At 37.8% G+C, this 13,941-nt stretch overlaps 1 protein-coding gene across 2 annotated transcripts in view; it reads left to right on the top strand.

Annotated features, from left to right (window-relative positions):
* Positions 1-13,909, top strand: part of adamts7 (a disintegrin-like and metallopeptidase (reprolysin type) with thrombospondin type 1 motif, 7) — a 74,968-nt gene extending 61,059 nt beyond the window's left edge. For both annotated transcript variants that reach the window (XM_025902909.1, XM_005455666.4), the window contains exon 24: positions 9,091-13,909. In XM_025902909.1, the coding sequence (XP_025758694.1) occupies positions 9,091-9,233 (143 nt within the window). In that variant the 3' untranslated portion in view covers positions 9,234-13,909. The remainder of the gene's footprint in view (positions 1-9,090) is intronic.
* The last annotated feature ends 32 nt before the right edge of the window (positions 13,910-13,941 follow it).

Here is a 13,941-nt window from a genome sequence, read left to right as displayed (position 1 = left end):
GTCATATTATGATAAAAAACCGATCCAAAGCAAAGGTTCTCTTGTTCCAGCTGAACCAATCAGCTTTTGTACAGTAGTTACACGCCAAATGGCAAAATGTAGGTCTGCATCATGTAGTGTGACAGAACAAACTCATATGCAACACGTGATCAGACAGAAATAATGTGTAATTTACATGAAACACAAATCCAGCACTCCACCAACCTGGCCAGTTCACAGACGGATAAACATCACTTTACCTTCGGTGGAAGGATCCCAATTTGTGTGTTACACAAACAGTTTTTTATTTTGCATTTTGCTTTCTGTGATGCATCTTCAGAGAATCCACAAGATTATCATTTACCTTGGGTGTGACACTGCAGTTGAAAGGGAGCCATACTTTATGCTGCTGATGCTGCAGCCTTCAAGTTGTTTGTGAAGCGATGTAACCTTCATACCTTCCTTATTCAATAAGTACAGTTTTCAGTGAGGCTTGGAATCATTTTATTTTCTAACTGTAAAAAATGTCAAATTAGATTCTTTTTTATATCCATCCATCCATCCATCCATTCGCTTCCACTTATCCTTTCCAGGGTCGCGGGGGCGCTGGAGCCTATCCCAGCTGTCATAGGGGCGAGAGGCGGGGTACACCCTGGACAGGTCGCCAGTCTGTCGCAGGGCCAACACACAGGACAGACAACCATTCACACTCACATTCACTCGCACATTCACACCTAATGGCAATTTGGATTATCCAATTAACCTATCCCCACAAGCTGCATGTCTTTGGACAGTGGGAGGAAGCCGGAGTATCCGGAGGGTCTTTTTTATATATTTATACAAATTATTAATTAAAACCGTCTAGTTTTCAGTTTTTGATTAACACCTTTATTGACAGCCTTGGGCTGAAGAAACTGAAGAAACTGAAGAAACTTTTCTCCTATAGGAAAATAAATACCCCCACCCCACACACACACCTACCCATACACACACACCGTTGCTTGTTTGTAATCATTTTATGAGGTAAAGGCTGCCGAGTTCATGCATTGTGAGCTATTTTGCCTTTTATTGTTGACTTCCTGAAATGATGTGATACAAGTGTGGCTCATATCGAGCATTACCTGCTGAGACACGTGGTGTTTATTATTACCAGCCCACGTGATCAGTGCTTAGATCGGTGTGTGAACTTTCTTGCTTAGTGTCAGATCCTGAAATCCCGAGGGAGAGTGCAGCATGAGTTTGATTCAGTTAACACGGGAGAAAACGTCTGACACCAGTAAGCTGAAGATAAAATTTCAGTATCCACTGCTTCTTCTTCTGGGTGTGAGGGTACTGGTTAAAATGGCAATTACGTGGAGCTTCAACATGAGTTAAGATTGTAATTCCGACATAATCTTAAGTGACATTAAGGCTGAACAAAATGTACAGACTGCATAAGGGGTTAAAGGAAAGCAAACCCGGTGATGTCAGGAGAATCACTTTGGTGTATTGTCTAAAGTTATTGTCCGAACTCATGATATGAGCTCTTTCATTAACGTTCTGGGTGACTTAGTTTATGTGATGTCTGTTTCTCCCAGTTGAGCCTTGTGTGGACTTTTCCCTTCCGTATTGTGCCATCAAAATAGTGATGAAAATAGTAACAAAATTCAATTATAATAAACTAGTTTAGAACTAATTTAGAACTTCTAAAAAGTATATTTAGAATGATAGCGTTCATGTATTGCTTATAATTTCTAACATAATAATATACAACAAATTTCCCACGTGTGGGACTAATAAAGGTCATCTTATCTTATCTTATCTACAAGGTGATATCGAAGCAAATCCACATAAAACCGTTGGAACAAAATGTCAACATAAGGCGTAGAACAGGTGCACTTTGCTGTACTTGACTGTGAACAGTAACAATGGGATGACTGAGGAACTATCAGCATTTCTTTAAAGATGCCACGTCACAAGATGAGTGGAAAGACTGAGTACGTTAGCCTGAAAGGCCTTCAAACGAAGACAAGAAGGAGATATTTACATTCAAAACTACCATTCAAAACTGGAGAATTGCTGGCTGTGCGTCATCTTTTTTTCTTTTTTCTTTTTTTTTACTCATTCTTATTGTATCAAAGTTTTCACTTTTGATCTTTTTTCTTAAGTACATTCTGGCTCTACAATAGCCTCTCGTTGCTGTAGATGATTGTAGACGAAGGTCATCTGCACAGAGTGAGGTATAGCAGCTGTTTTATAACATAAGTGGTTCTCTCACTGCTAACTATTCAGTGTATACCTGTGAGATGAAGTATGCCCACTCACACCTGGTTATGCCATAACAGCACTGAAGGTGCTTAGTGTAGAACACGCTTTTATAAAAGGCACTAACCTCCAAAAACTGTCCATCGCTGCTCCGTCTCCTGTTTACATGCGTGTCTTCTGTCATTAAACAATCACCCGTTGCACGTTTACTTTCAGTTGTTTTGATCTGGGCCACAGCAGTTCATTGGCATTTCTGCTGTATATATCAGAAATGAAATCACAGTGTTCCTCAGAGGGCAGCCTGTTGGAGTCTGAATGCCATCTTTGCTGACATTTTGAAAGCACAGAGGAGTAAAAGTGTAATGATAAATATTTGAGGCTTGTGTAACGTGGCAGCAAATATTTGGCCATGTTAGCTTTGTGTGTCACCCTCAGTTACAGTCAATAATGTGTTTGTGGATTTTCATTGGAATAAGGTAATCAGATGGTGGCAAAGGTTGTTTTTTCCTCCCTGTTGTCAATAAAGCCTGTTTGAACTGATTAATGCCCTGTCAGGGTGTTGGAGTACAGAGCAGGAACATCAAATCTCAGCTCCTTTTTTTTATTAGCATAGGACAGGTTTATTGAGTAGTGCACATGATTATAGCATATCAAACTAAAACCAGTGGCTCATTGTGTGCTAGCTAACATGAAGTGGAGAAAGCCTAGTGATACTACACTTTAAATGTTGACTTATCATATTTTTTTAAATATGACATTAAAGGATGTTATTGTAAACAATGATTAGGATCACTAAGGAAACATAAAAGCAACAAAGCTTCTGTCATGACCTTTTTAAACAGATGATATTGAAGGGAAATACTGAAGATGATGAACATAGAAAATATTTGGAGCGTGCAGTAACAGATTTTAATGGAGTTAAGTCTGACCTTGCACCACTGTTTTGGCATCTGTTCAAATGAGCCACTTTCTTGTGACTTAAAGCAGTACTCCTGTCTAATCACTTGAAGTATTGCTCCACATCAAAGCTTACAGACGGGCATTAATTCAGAGCCATTCAGTCGCTGCAGCGAACCGAGAGTGATCACAATTATAAACTGGACATAGATCATAAACATTTCTTGCTAACAGGGGACCAGACGTGACGGAAATGTAAAGCCATGGAGGAGATGCGTTTCTGTGATCCATATATTTTAATTACAGTTCTCTTAAGAAAAGAATTACGATCGTTAAATTCCTGCCACAAATTCAAAGGTGTGGCATGTGTTAGCGTGGTTAGCGGGGAAGTGCGGGAATCTTTTCAGATATGAATTAGACAACAAGCCATCTGAAATCTAGTGAAATCTGGATACATGTCAATTTACCACTGTGATATTTTAACAGACCAAAAAAATCAACCCCTTTTTTTTTCTTCAAGTTCATGATTTCCAAAAGCGTCTTTAATTAAAATCCTACGAGACGTGGAGTGGAAGATGAAGAAGAAAAAAACCCTTTGACTTTCATTGGGAATGCGCTGTGCTGTGGCACAAAAACGTGTAAAGACATGTGTGGAGCTGCGTGAAACCAGGATATATTTTGACTCCTGTATGCCAGACAATATACCGAGGCTGCGTGTCATTAATATCCTACTAGGAAGCAGTGGTTGGTTTTCTTCTCACCAAGATGAGATGAAATTGATGCGAGGTCATCCTTCACATGGACATGACACGTGCTTTAGAAGCAGGGATGCATTCGTTGGGACAAAATCAGTGTGGCATTTTCTCTCTGTGGATTTGTTAATTATGCTCTTTTTAAGAGCTCAGTCTGCCGTACGCCTCCCCCTACAACCTTAACCACAGCAGAGGCTCTGAAGTCCTGATCATGAACTCTAAATGCAGAATTAATATGGACGTTTTCCTTGGACATCAATAATCAAATTTGACCCTTTTTACTGTGTTTTTTTTAATCGAATATGTCAGGTTTTTGTTACTGAACTCACTGTAGATCTCAAGTCTGTTTTTGGTGAGGTCAACCAGATTGTATGAGCTCATCAAGTACTGTCAGAAGTAGCTTAAAAAATCCTCGAGGATATGCCCTCACAAAACAAACGTATAGCATTAAAACGAACGTCACCTGTAAGCAGAACGTTAGAAACCTGTATGTGATGCATCAAAAACCTACACATGTACTTTTTTTCCCATTTATTTATTTAAGTTCCATATATACCATCTATAGTGTACTTTTACAGGTAATCTGCTGGCAATTAAACAGCTTATTTACATTTTAATTTACAAGTTCTCCTGTCAGCCTCTCAGGGTTCACAGTGCTCTTGTTGATAAAAGTGGCAGCAGATTGATGATGTGCTAGAAATAGATATTTTTCTGTGAAATCTAGATCTAGCACAGAGTCAGTGACACAGTTTTGCCAAATTTTTAAGACGCTTCTCTCATCTTGACTTTATTTATTTATTTATTTATTGTCATGTTGTCATAAATGAATTGCATTTGTGCTTTGCACCATCGCAACTTCTAAGCAACCCAAGAGATAAGGCCTAATTCAAGGTACGAGCGTAGCCTGAAGTAGGATCATAATATACACTTAAACCTGGAAATTTTTCTTTTATTTATTTTTTGTAAGCATAAACATTAATTGCTGCTTTGTTTTCATTAAGTATTGACAGCCTGCAGGTTATATTTCTCGTTGTTATGTTTGTCTGTTTAAATGGCACACCACTTCTTTCAGAGAGATTAGTGGTATGAAAGTGTAGGCTATTATAATGTTAGGGAAATAAGAGGGTGCTGGTCTTGGGATGGGGATCTGTCAGTCTTGAGTTCATTTTGAAGTAATGCTGGACTGTTGCTTTAATAGACATGTGCTGTTTGCTGTTTGTTGTATCTTCAGGGCAGGGCAGAGGGATTTTGCAAGCCAGCACAGCAACACTGTGACATAAGTTCTGCAGTCTGTGCATGGTGTCTGGGAAAGGCCACAGGGAGAATAGTGGGAGGTCAAGCAGATGCATGACCTACATGCAGTCTAAAAGTCTGTCTGCAGACAAACATTCCCACGGCACAGAGTTAATGCAGGATACTAATGAAGCTTTCGTTGTACAAAAAAGTTTCTGTCTTGGTTTCATAATATTTTACTGAAAATTAAAATCCAAACACCAAAACTTGGAGTATATAATAGATAAATGCCATATATGGGGCAGGGCGTGGGAGTGGGGTCTGCTCCTCAATTTCATCTGCAAACTAGCAGCCCACATGCCCCTCAGAGAGCATACATACTTTACTGAAATGGTACATCATTCACCAGTGGAGGAGTTTGGAGGCCACAAAAACATGAAACGATTCTCCAGCTGCTGTTAAACTCCGCAGACCAAGCAGAAACATTTTCTTTCTTCATTTGACGTGAGAGGAAAAAAAGTCCTCAATTTAAAATCACAATGTAGGACAACGGTTCCCTCATCCGTTTCAAACTTTATGTCATTTGAATAAAAACTTTTTTTATGCTCCTGGGAACTCAATGCAATCAGGCATCGTCATCAAATTCTCTTATGCTGTGACATCGACATCATCAGTGGTGTTACAGAGGGAACAGTAATCACTCGTTCATCAGATTTACTTCAGACTCAGCGGGTGTTTGGTGATGAGAAGGTGTGTGAGGTCAGGCGGCCACGAGAATGTAAAATATCCACACACAATCTCGGTGTAACTGCAACTGCACTAGTACCGTAGAAAATGACAATATTAAATGCATAATTCGTTATAATAAAATTACAGGAAGTTGAACCTGAAATCTAAAATTTTGCTCAGTTTTGAATAATTCCTCATCCATCTTTAGTGTTCTGATTCACTTTCACTTGTCACATAATGTTGTTTTTGGCAGGCATCTCTTTCAGGAGCTCCAAAAAGCTAAATACAAGCTAGAAGCTAAACAGTGAGGAGTTGGTAAAGACACACGCAAAGAAAAATGAGCTAAACAAGAGTGAGTCCTTGACGGATATTCAAGGTGCACAGAAAAAGCCCTAAATAAATGAAAACTGAGAACTGAAATTAATTATGCAAATGTAAACTTAAAAGATAATGTTTTTTCCCAACTTGGCTCTGATTCTCTCCCAAGTGTCAAAAACATAATTACTCCAAACTAATTTAAACACACAGCTGTTGTCAGTGGTGAACGAAAGTTTGTAATTTAAAGTCCAACAGATTAAGAACGTTGCTTTCGCTACATTATGCCAAACTATTGTTAACGTTCAGTGTTTCATAAACTGGGAATAATAAAAAAAACCCAACTTTTATTCTATTTATTTGTTATATTTGACATCTTTTAGTTCTACATATTTTAGGTCATTCAGCTCTTATTTTCATTTTATTTTTTATTTGTCACTAGCTTTATAATATAAATATATATCTAGAATATTTATGTCTGTACAGTTTATAGATAGTAGCTCACAGACGCAGAGACACATCCACTGCAGACTGACTGACATCCAATCCAAGCCTGTATTCACAGACAGTGAAAAACTACATATAACTGAAGAGTCCCATAGTCCCATTCTTCCCTTTTGTTGTTTATTATTCTTTACAGAAAGAGGAATAGAAAGAGAGGTGCAGTAAACAGGAAATACTGTGCACTGAGAGGCAGCTGTGAACTGAACTGAGTGACATTGCAAATTCTACATAGTGGAGTTTTGTGGAGGTTTACATTATGCAGAGAAAATGTTGAAATAGTATAACCATATTTAGAGCACAGCCTAGCACGGTGTGTTGTTATGAAAAAGTATTTTTATCTTGATAGGCCACCTCGATGTATAAAAAAATATACCGAGTAAGCAACAATGATTTTTATCTAACACCATTTTCCCCCTTTTCACATTCGCCTTTAACATCTGCCCACAGCTTTAGCACTCCAAATTTACGTGAAAAAAATATTTGAAAAGTCTAATTTGATAATGGCAATGTCACACTTCAAAAGCAGATTGAATATTGTGATTATCAAATAATCTTGATTTTGAGGGTTTTGGTAGTGAGAATTACTGGTTTGTTGCACTAGCTTTCCCTCTTTAGTCGTCTCGATTGAGGGGATGGGTTCAAAGGCCGGGAGGATTTACAGCACTGAAAGATTTTTGTCTGTTTAAGCCATTAATAGTTGCCTTTGTTGCTCCGAAATGTTGATATTAATCACTAAAATGGAGATTTCAGCAGCAGTGTGTGGGCTGGGTTTCTTTCTGCTTTTCTTTCTCTCTCTCTCTCTACCTTAATAGTTATTCAGCAGTGGTGGGTGTTTGAAAATGGAGGGAAGGGAGAAAAAAACCCAGCTCCTTAGATGCTCTTAAGAAATGTTACCCATGCAGCCACTGGTGTGACTGTGTGCGCATGACAATCAAGTGTAACTTGCATTATAAAAGCTCTTTCAGTGCACACTAACAGTAGAAATGTGTTATGCAAATGCTGGAACATTTACCACTTTAAAGGTGTCTTCACAGGCTAAAGCAGGTAAACGCACATCCCTTTTTTTGGTCAATGTTCTTCCTGTCCGTGCTCACTATAAGGAGCTCTGTGCTTAATACAGCTCAGCTGTGTGAGATCCATCTATTTTTTTCCTGCTTATTCAAAGTCAGATGTCATCACATGAAATAGAGCTCAGCTTCTAATTTATAAACACAGACAGATTGTCAACATGTTGCAATCAATCTGAGTCAGTCAGCATCTCAATAGGGTCATTAGTTAGCGGTTGCCAACCAGTTGTGTTTTGGTTATATTCCTATATAAAAGTTCCATACCACTACCTACCATCCTCCAGCAGCTACGTCACTGTGGAGGGATGTTGTATGAAGTTGACTCTAAATGTAAGTAGTTTGTGTGAATTCTGTATATGTAGATGAAAGCAGATTTACAAATTTTGCAGATCTATCAAAGCTAACTGCTGTTTTATCACATAGCAAATTGGATATAAATGCCAACTTAACCACATTCAGTCACAAATGGTCCTTTTATTTTGGAGCCATTTTTAGCCTTTTTTGGACAGGATACTAGAGAGTAGAGGGAAACAACATGTAGGAAATGGTACAAGGGTGTGTTGCTGGTGGATGAAATATGACTTTCTCACAATATGGACTGGGTCTAGGAAATCTAAGAGTCTGGTGCAAGAAGTGCTTTGGCACAGTCACAGGAAACTCTTAATTTGTCTAAAACAAATGACCGTGCAACAGCAACACTGAGCACTAGAATTAGTGCTAATAAAGGGGCTCATGAGTTCCCCCCCAGCATAAAAAGACCATTAGTTTGGATTGACACTGATTTTTTTTTTTTAACATTCTTTCAGGATTTATCAGCTTACATCTCAGACACCTCAAAGTCGGGTTGTTTTGTGGAAAATGTGATCCCAGTCTTTAAATATATTAGAAATATGCTTATGACGCACGGACTAATGCTAGGCAGTAATTACATCGGGAGCGGGAAAAAAAGTTAATTTTCCTAAGTAGACATAAAGCTGTGTTTTTCCTTGAATTCCCACGTTAGTGTTAAGAGTTGCCTTAATACAGTTTATCATGCTTTTGATGCTTAAAAACGGGCATTTACGAGATCACACGGCGCCGCTAGTTGATTTTATCTCCACAGTTCTTTCTCAAAGAGCTCTTGTTCGTGTTTTAACTTCTGTGTTCAGAATCGAGGTTAAACTATTTTCTCCTGAACTTAAGAACAAATTAAAATTACTGATCCCTTTTTTTTAATCCCCTTTTGTATCCACTCTATGTGCCACTTCAGGGGGTCTTACTTACTTATATCAGCTTGTTGAATTGTCAGTAAATGTTACTTTGTGTGTCCTGAATGAGGTCTGTATTTAACCTTTGCGTGTGTGACCTCTGTTTGCTTCTCACCTACACAGGCACAGTCTGTCTCCACAATCGGCTGACATTTCATTTCTGTCAGACACTTCGATGGCTCGGCCGTTGCCACCTCCCCAACGTACAAGCACAGTGCTGTAAATCCTGCAGCCAGCGCTCCCACTCCAGCACGCCTCGCAGCTAAGGTGCAGCAGACTAACCGCTCACAAGCACACTGATTGTACCACTGAGTGATGTAATCTAATCATCATTAAAAGTCAACAATCTGAGCCCTTTTTCTGAACTACGGACTGGTTATGAATCTTACACACACCTTGACTCTGCATGTTTGTGCTGATGAAATTAATGGGAAATGGAACAAGCAAAGCAGCGAGATTGTAAATATTTGTTTGCTGCACATTTCTTTGTTACATTACACATGGGAGTATCCAATCAATGTAGCCAGCAGTATGATGCATTTTTAGATATAGACAAACCACTCATTTATTGTATCTTTATGGCTGGTACAGTGCTTTATTTTTTGGACAGCAACAGAGACTGCACACGTTAGAACCGACAGGATATAGCTCTCACTGTGGTTTTACGTACAGCATGAAGTGGTACAGATGTCATAAAGAAAAAATAAGTGGTGCATATTTGCTAAGTAACAAATAACTGACTGTTTGCAGAGCCCTGTCCCTTAAAGTGTGATTTCAGTTTATTTTAACCAGCTATATTTCTAATTATTGTGGGTGTTTTGGCTCTCAGGTTTAGACATGCTCTAAATGTGCTCTTCTACCAATGCTGGCATTTATGAAATATTTTCATTCTTTTCAAATCCTACACCTTTAACATTTATCATGACTTATGAAGGCCACCGTTGTTTAGTGACCACACCCCCACTCTTGCAACTGGTAGTTTTGGTTGCATCACAGCCTTTACAAAGTTGTTGTTCCTGACCACTCAAAGTTTACAAAGCCTAAAAACCTGCCTCACTGTGCTGCATTTGATTGTGGTTTTCAGTTAAATGGAAACAAGAGAATGGATATTAGCCTTCGGTTTTTCTGTGGATAGGAAGAAGACAAATAGGTGGGAAAATGCTGAAGGTCATGGCCAAAGATGGCTTACCAAAGACCTGTGCTTGTGTTTTTGGCACTTCTCTCCTGAAGCATGATGAATTTAGATGATTAAGAGAGTTTACAGAAAGCTGAATGTGTCTAAACACCTTTGAAAAGCACATAAAATCAAGATTTAAAAAAATGTCAAAGACTGGTAACATTAAATGCTCTCCTTGTAAGCAATAAACCATTCATTCTAGCAGTTGCTGCCTTTGATAAAAAGCCCACAGACATGACCCTGATGACAGAGAAACCCGACACATCTGCCAGTTTATTCAGATCAGCAGTTCATAAGTGTTCAGTGTTGTCCAGAAAAGACCGAAGGAGCCACTCTTCCCGATTTAGACATGTTGAATGTGGCTGTGTTGTGGTTAGGAGATGTGTGCAACCCAGTAATGTTTACACATGTGAACATGAAAAATGATTTCAATAAAAAGTTAAAGGTAGTCTCTGAAACTGTATTTATAATGACCTTTACCAAAAAAAGAATGTCAGCACAGAGAAACAGTCGCTGCACTGACTTGCAAGCGCCATTTGTAGTTATTTCATGTTTTATTTTGTAAAGTCTCAAAGGGATATCGAGCCTTTATTGTGAACATTTTGTGGAAAATAAATAAACGGATGGCGGAGCCACACGATGGTTTTACCATCGTTGTTGCTGACAAACCAACGCGTAAAAGAGTCTCTTGTCCATCCAGTCTGATTATTTTAGATATAAGAAAAATAGAGAACTCTAAGAAGAAATTAAGATAGCCACTACACCAACAAACTCACAGCTTTTGAATATCAGATTGAAATAGCTTGTTAATGCTAATAAGATAAGCTATACATGGCTTTATTTAATTAGCACCCTGCCCACACGAAGTCTGTGCTGCAGTTTATTAAACTAAATTCAAGAATTTTCTTTGTATGTTATCCAATCTATGGATACACTATGCAAATCGAGCTAGCTAGTTTTACCTGCAAACATAGCACTTCTACTGTTCAAATAGGGTCACCTTTGGCTCCAAGATAGCTAAGGATAAAAATACTCTTCCAAATTTTGACAAGCGAGCAGATATGTGAAGCTTAAGTTTTAGGCTGTGATTATTATACTGTAATCGCTTTGGGGGACAGTTTAAGCAAACAGTTATTTGGACTGCTACATGTGTACTGCAGCCTGTAAGAACCCTTTTGTTTTTGTGACTTTGTCACAGTTTGGCTTTACTTTTACTTTGTGGCTTTAAATTCACAAGGTAAAATGTAAATTTCAAAAGGAAAAGCTGCAGTCAATACTTGGTGCTGGAGGCCACATAGGCTCCAAACATATTGTGTCAGGTATTGGCAGGCCCAGTGCCTTAACTTCGTGAGTACTGGATCATTTGATGTCATTAATATTATTAAACTCTTGATTAAAAATAATAGTCAGATGGAGGGAAATTAAGATAACATAGCAGATCATAATACAATAGATTCCGAAGGGTAAATTAGTGGAAGAATCAGTAATATGTGGTATTTTATACTTTTCTAGGTGTTTAATTATTGCCATGTTCTGTTATGAGAATTCATGATAATTACATATTCATTAAAAACTATCTTCAGAAATTGGAAAGCAGCTCATATATGGTCTTACATATCTAATGATTAAAAACCAATAAACAGCTTCTGTAAAGCTATTAAACGAGGGATGATAAGGAGTAAAGGGGAAAAATCAGCACATATCTATATCCTTTTGTCAAAAATCACAATAAAAGGACCAAATTACAAATGTATGTAGTGTAGCTGAATAGAATTGTAATACCTAAAATTCTCTCCAGTCATTGGCAAGTTTTTATATATTTGTTATTATCAAAGATTCATACATCATCAGAATGTATGATGACTTTACAATTAAGGAGGATTATTGTGTACCCCTGCCTTTTCATTTGCTTGTTGCTCTGACAAGTTTTTAATGTTATTGCACACTACTGTGCAAATGTCTCGATCTACCCCTCATTTCATTTAAAATCTGCTTCCAAACACCTAAACTTTCTTGTAGTGTAGTGTTTTTTCTTAAAGTGTGGGATCATTTTTGACAGAATGGAACAAAACAGGAAGAGCTTTGAATGTCCTTCAAGAAGCCTGGAGAACTATTCTTAGAAGTCTACTTAAAGAAATGAGAAGGAAGCTTGCCTAAGAGTTCAGTTGAAGAATAAAGGTCCTCATACCAAATATAAAATGTATTCCTTGTACAAGAGTAAAGGTACAGACTCGCTTTGCCTTATATACTGTATTTCCATGTGTTTGCTGCACCTATGTCCCATTTTCCTAACAAAATATAAAGAAATGAGGCGTTGCTTGAGAATTTTGCACAGTACTGTAGCATTTACATGTATGCTGTGGCAGATATATCAACTTGATATCAAGTAAACATGTGAACATTTTGGTGTTTTGTGTGACTGTCAACGAGATTATTGTTGGATTCACTTGTGATTCAAAGCAGCAGGTTCTTGGGAAATGAAAGAACTCGTAAATTACTTTTGCAGTTACCAAATTTTGTATTTGTGACACTTTGTATCCAACTTTGATGTTTAATCACATATCAAAGCATAATAAGTGAAATAATCTTTTTATCTGTTGTCCAGAAGCATGTTGTGTCTTAAACTATAATTGCATTGTTGTTTTCAGTCACTCCAAAGTTGTAATTCCAGTATTTTCACAGCCGGCAAAATATTCCTTCACCACAACAGTGGTGAGAAGAGACACAGTCTCTTGGTTGTGCCGTGGCAAGCATTTTATTATTTCACCAAAATTGAAAACATCAGTAAGGCCATTGAAATACCTCTGAAGCATGCTGCTGGATTACACATGTAATGATTTTTCTCCTAACTTTGTATAGGGAAAGGTTTTTGCCTGGATCATGAAAAAGAGCCAAGGACTGTGACACCATGATAAATCTAAGATATAACCATGACAAATGAAGCCTACATGGTAAAGCTGGCTGGTAAAGGTGGTTATTGATGTGTGTAGAAGGGAGCATGTTTCATTTTTTACCAAACAGCAGGCTAATGGATGAGGACTCTACAGGTTTGGCAAATGTATCTCTGGTTAACCTGTCTGATTCCAGGAAAGGATGGGACAAAACCACTAAGCACTGACATAGAAGCATTTGGGGCCAATTAACACCACTGAAACGTTAGGCCTAGAGACCAGGGTTATTTATCTTGTAACTCAAAGTGATGGATATTATGCCTGGCCTACTTTAGGTAGTATTCGGGCATGCTAATGATAGTTGTTTATCTTGGAGCAGACACACTATTTAATTTGTTGTTTTTTTTACAACATTTTGATATGTCATAATGGGGAAGGCACAGGTGAACTCAGGTTACACTTGCATGAAACTTAGACTTTACTAATATATGTTTGATATCAGCCTTGCTGTTACCACTAAGACAAAATGTTCTGTTTTTCACACCTTTGCTCATTTATTCTCGTTAGTAGTTCTTATTTTTGAAGGCAAAAACAAACCAGTACTTCAACATGTACAACCTTTATATTTAGAGACAATTTAGATGAGTAAAGAACTTGACATACCTGCCATGTTTAGTTGCATAGTTGTTGTTTTTTATTGTTATTATTATTTTTTTAGTTTGTTAGTGATTTATTCCCGTATTTTGTTGTATTTTTAAAGATTCATCTCTGTACATTTAATGAAAATGTTGGTTTCCAAGCACAAGATCAACCACTTATGTTGAATGGACATAATGCCACATGTGTAGTAGTCATTAAACACGTTCACACTGAAGCAGTCAGATTGTTAAGTAGCATCTTTTCACA

The sequence above is a fragment of the Oreochromis niloticus genome, linkage group LG1, assembly GCF_001858045.2.
Source record: "Oreochromis niloticus isolate F11D_XX linkage group LG1, O_niloticus_UMD_NMBU, whole genome shotgun sequence".
NCBI classification, from domain to species: domain Eukaryota; kingdom Metazoa; phylum Chordata; class Actinopteri; order Cichliformes; family Cichlidae; genus Oreochromis; species Oreochromis niloticus.
Note: the sequence above shows the minus strand (reverse complement) of the source record. Positions and strands in the feature narration are given on the sequence as shown.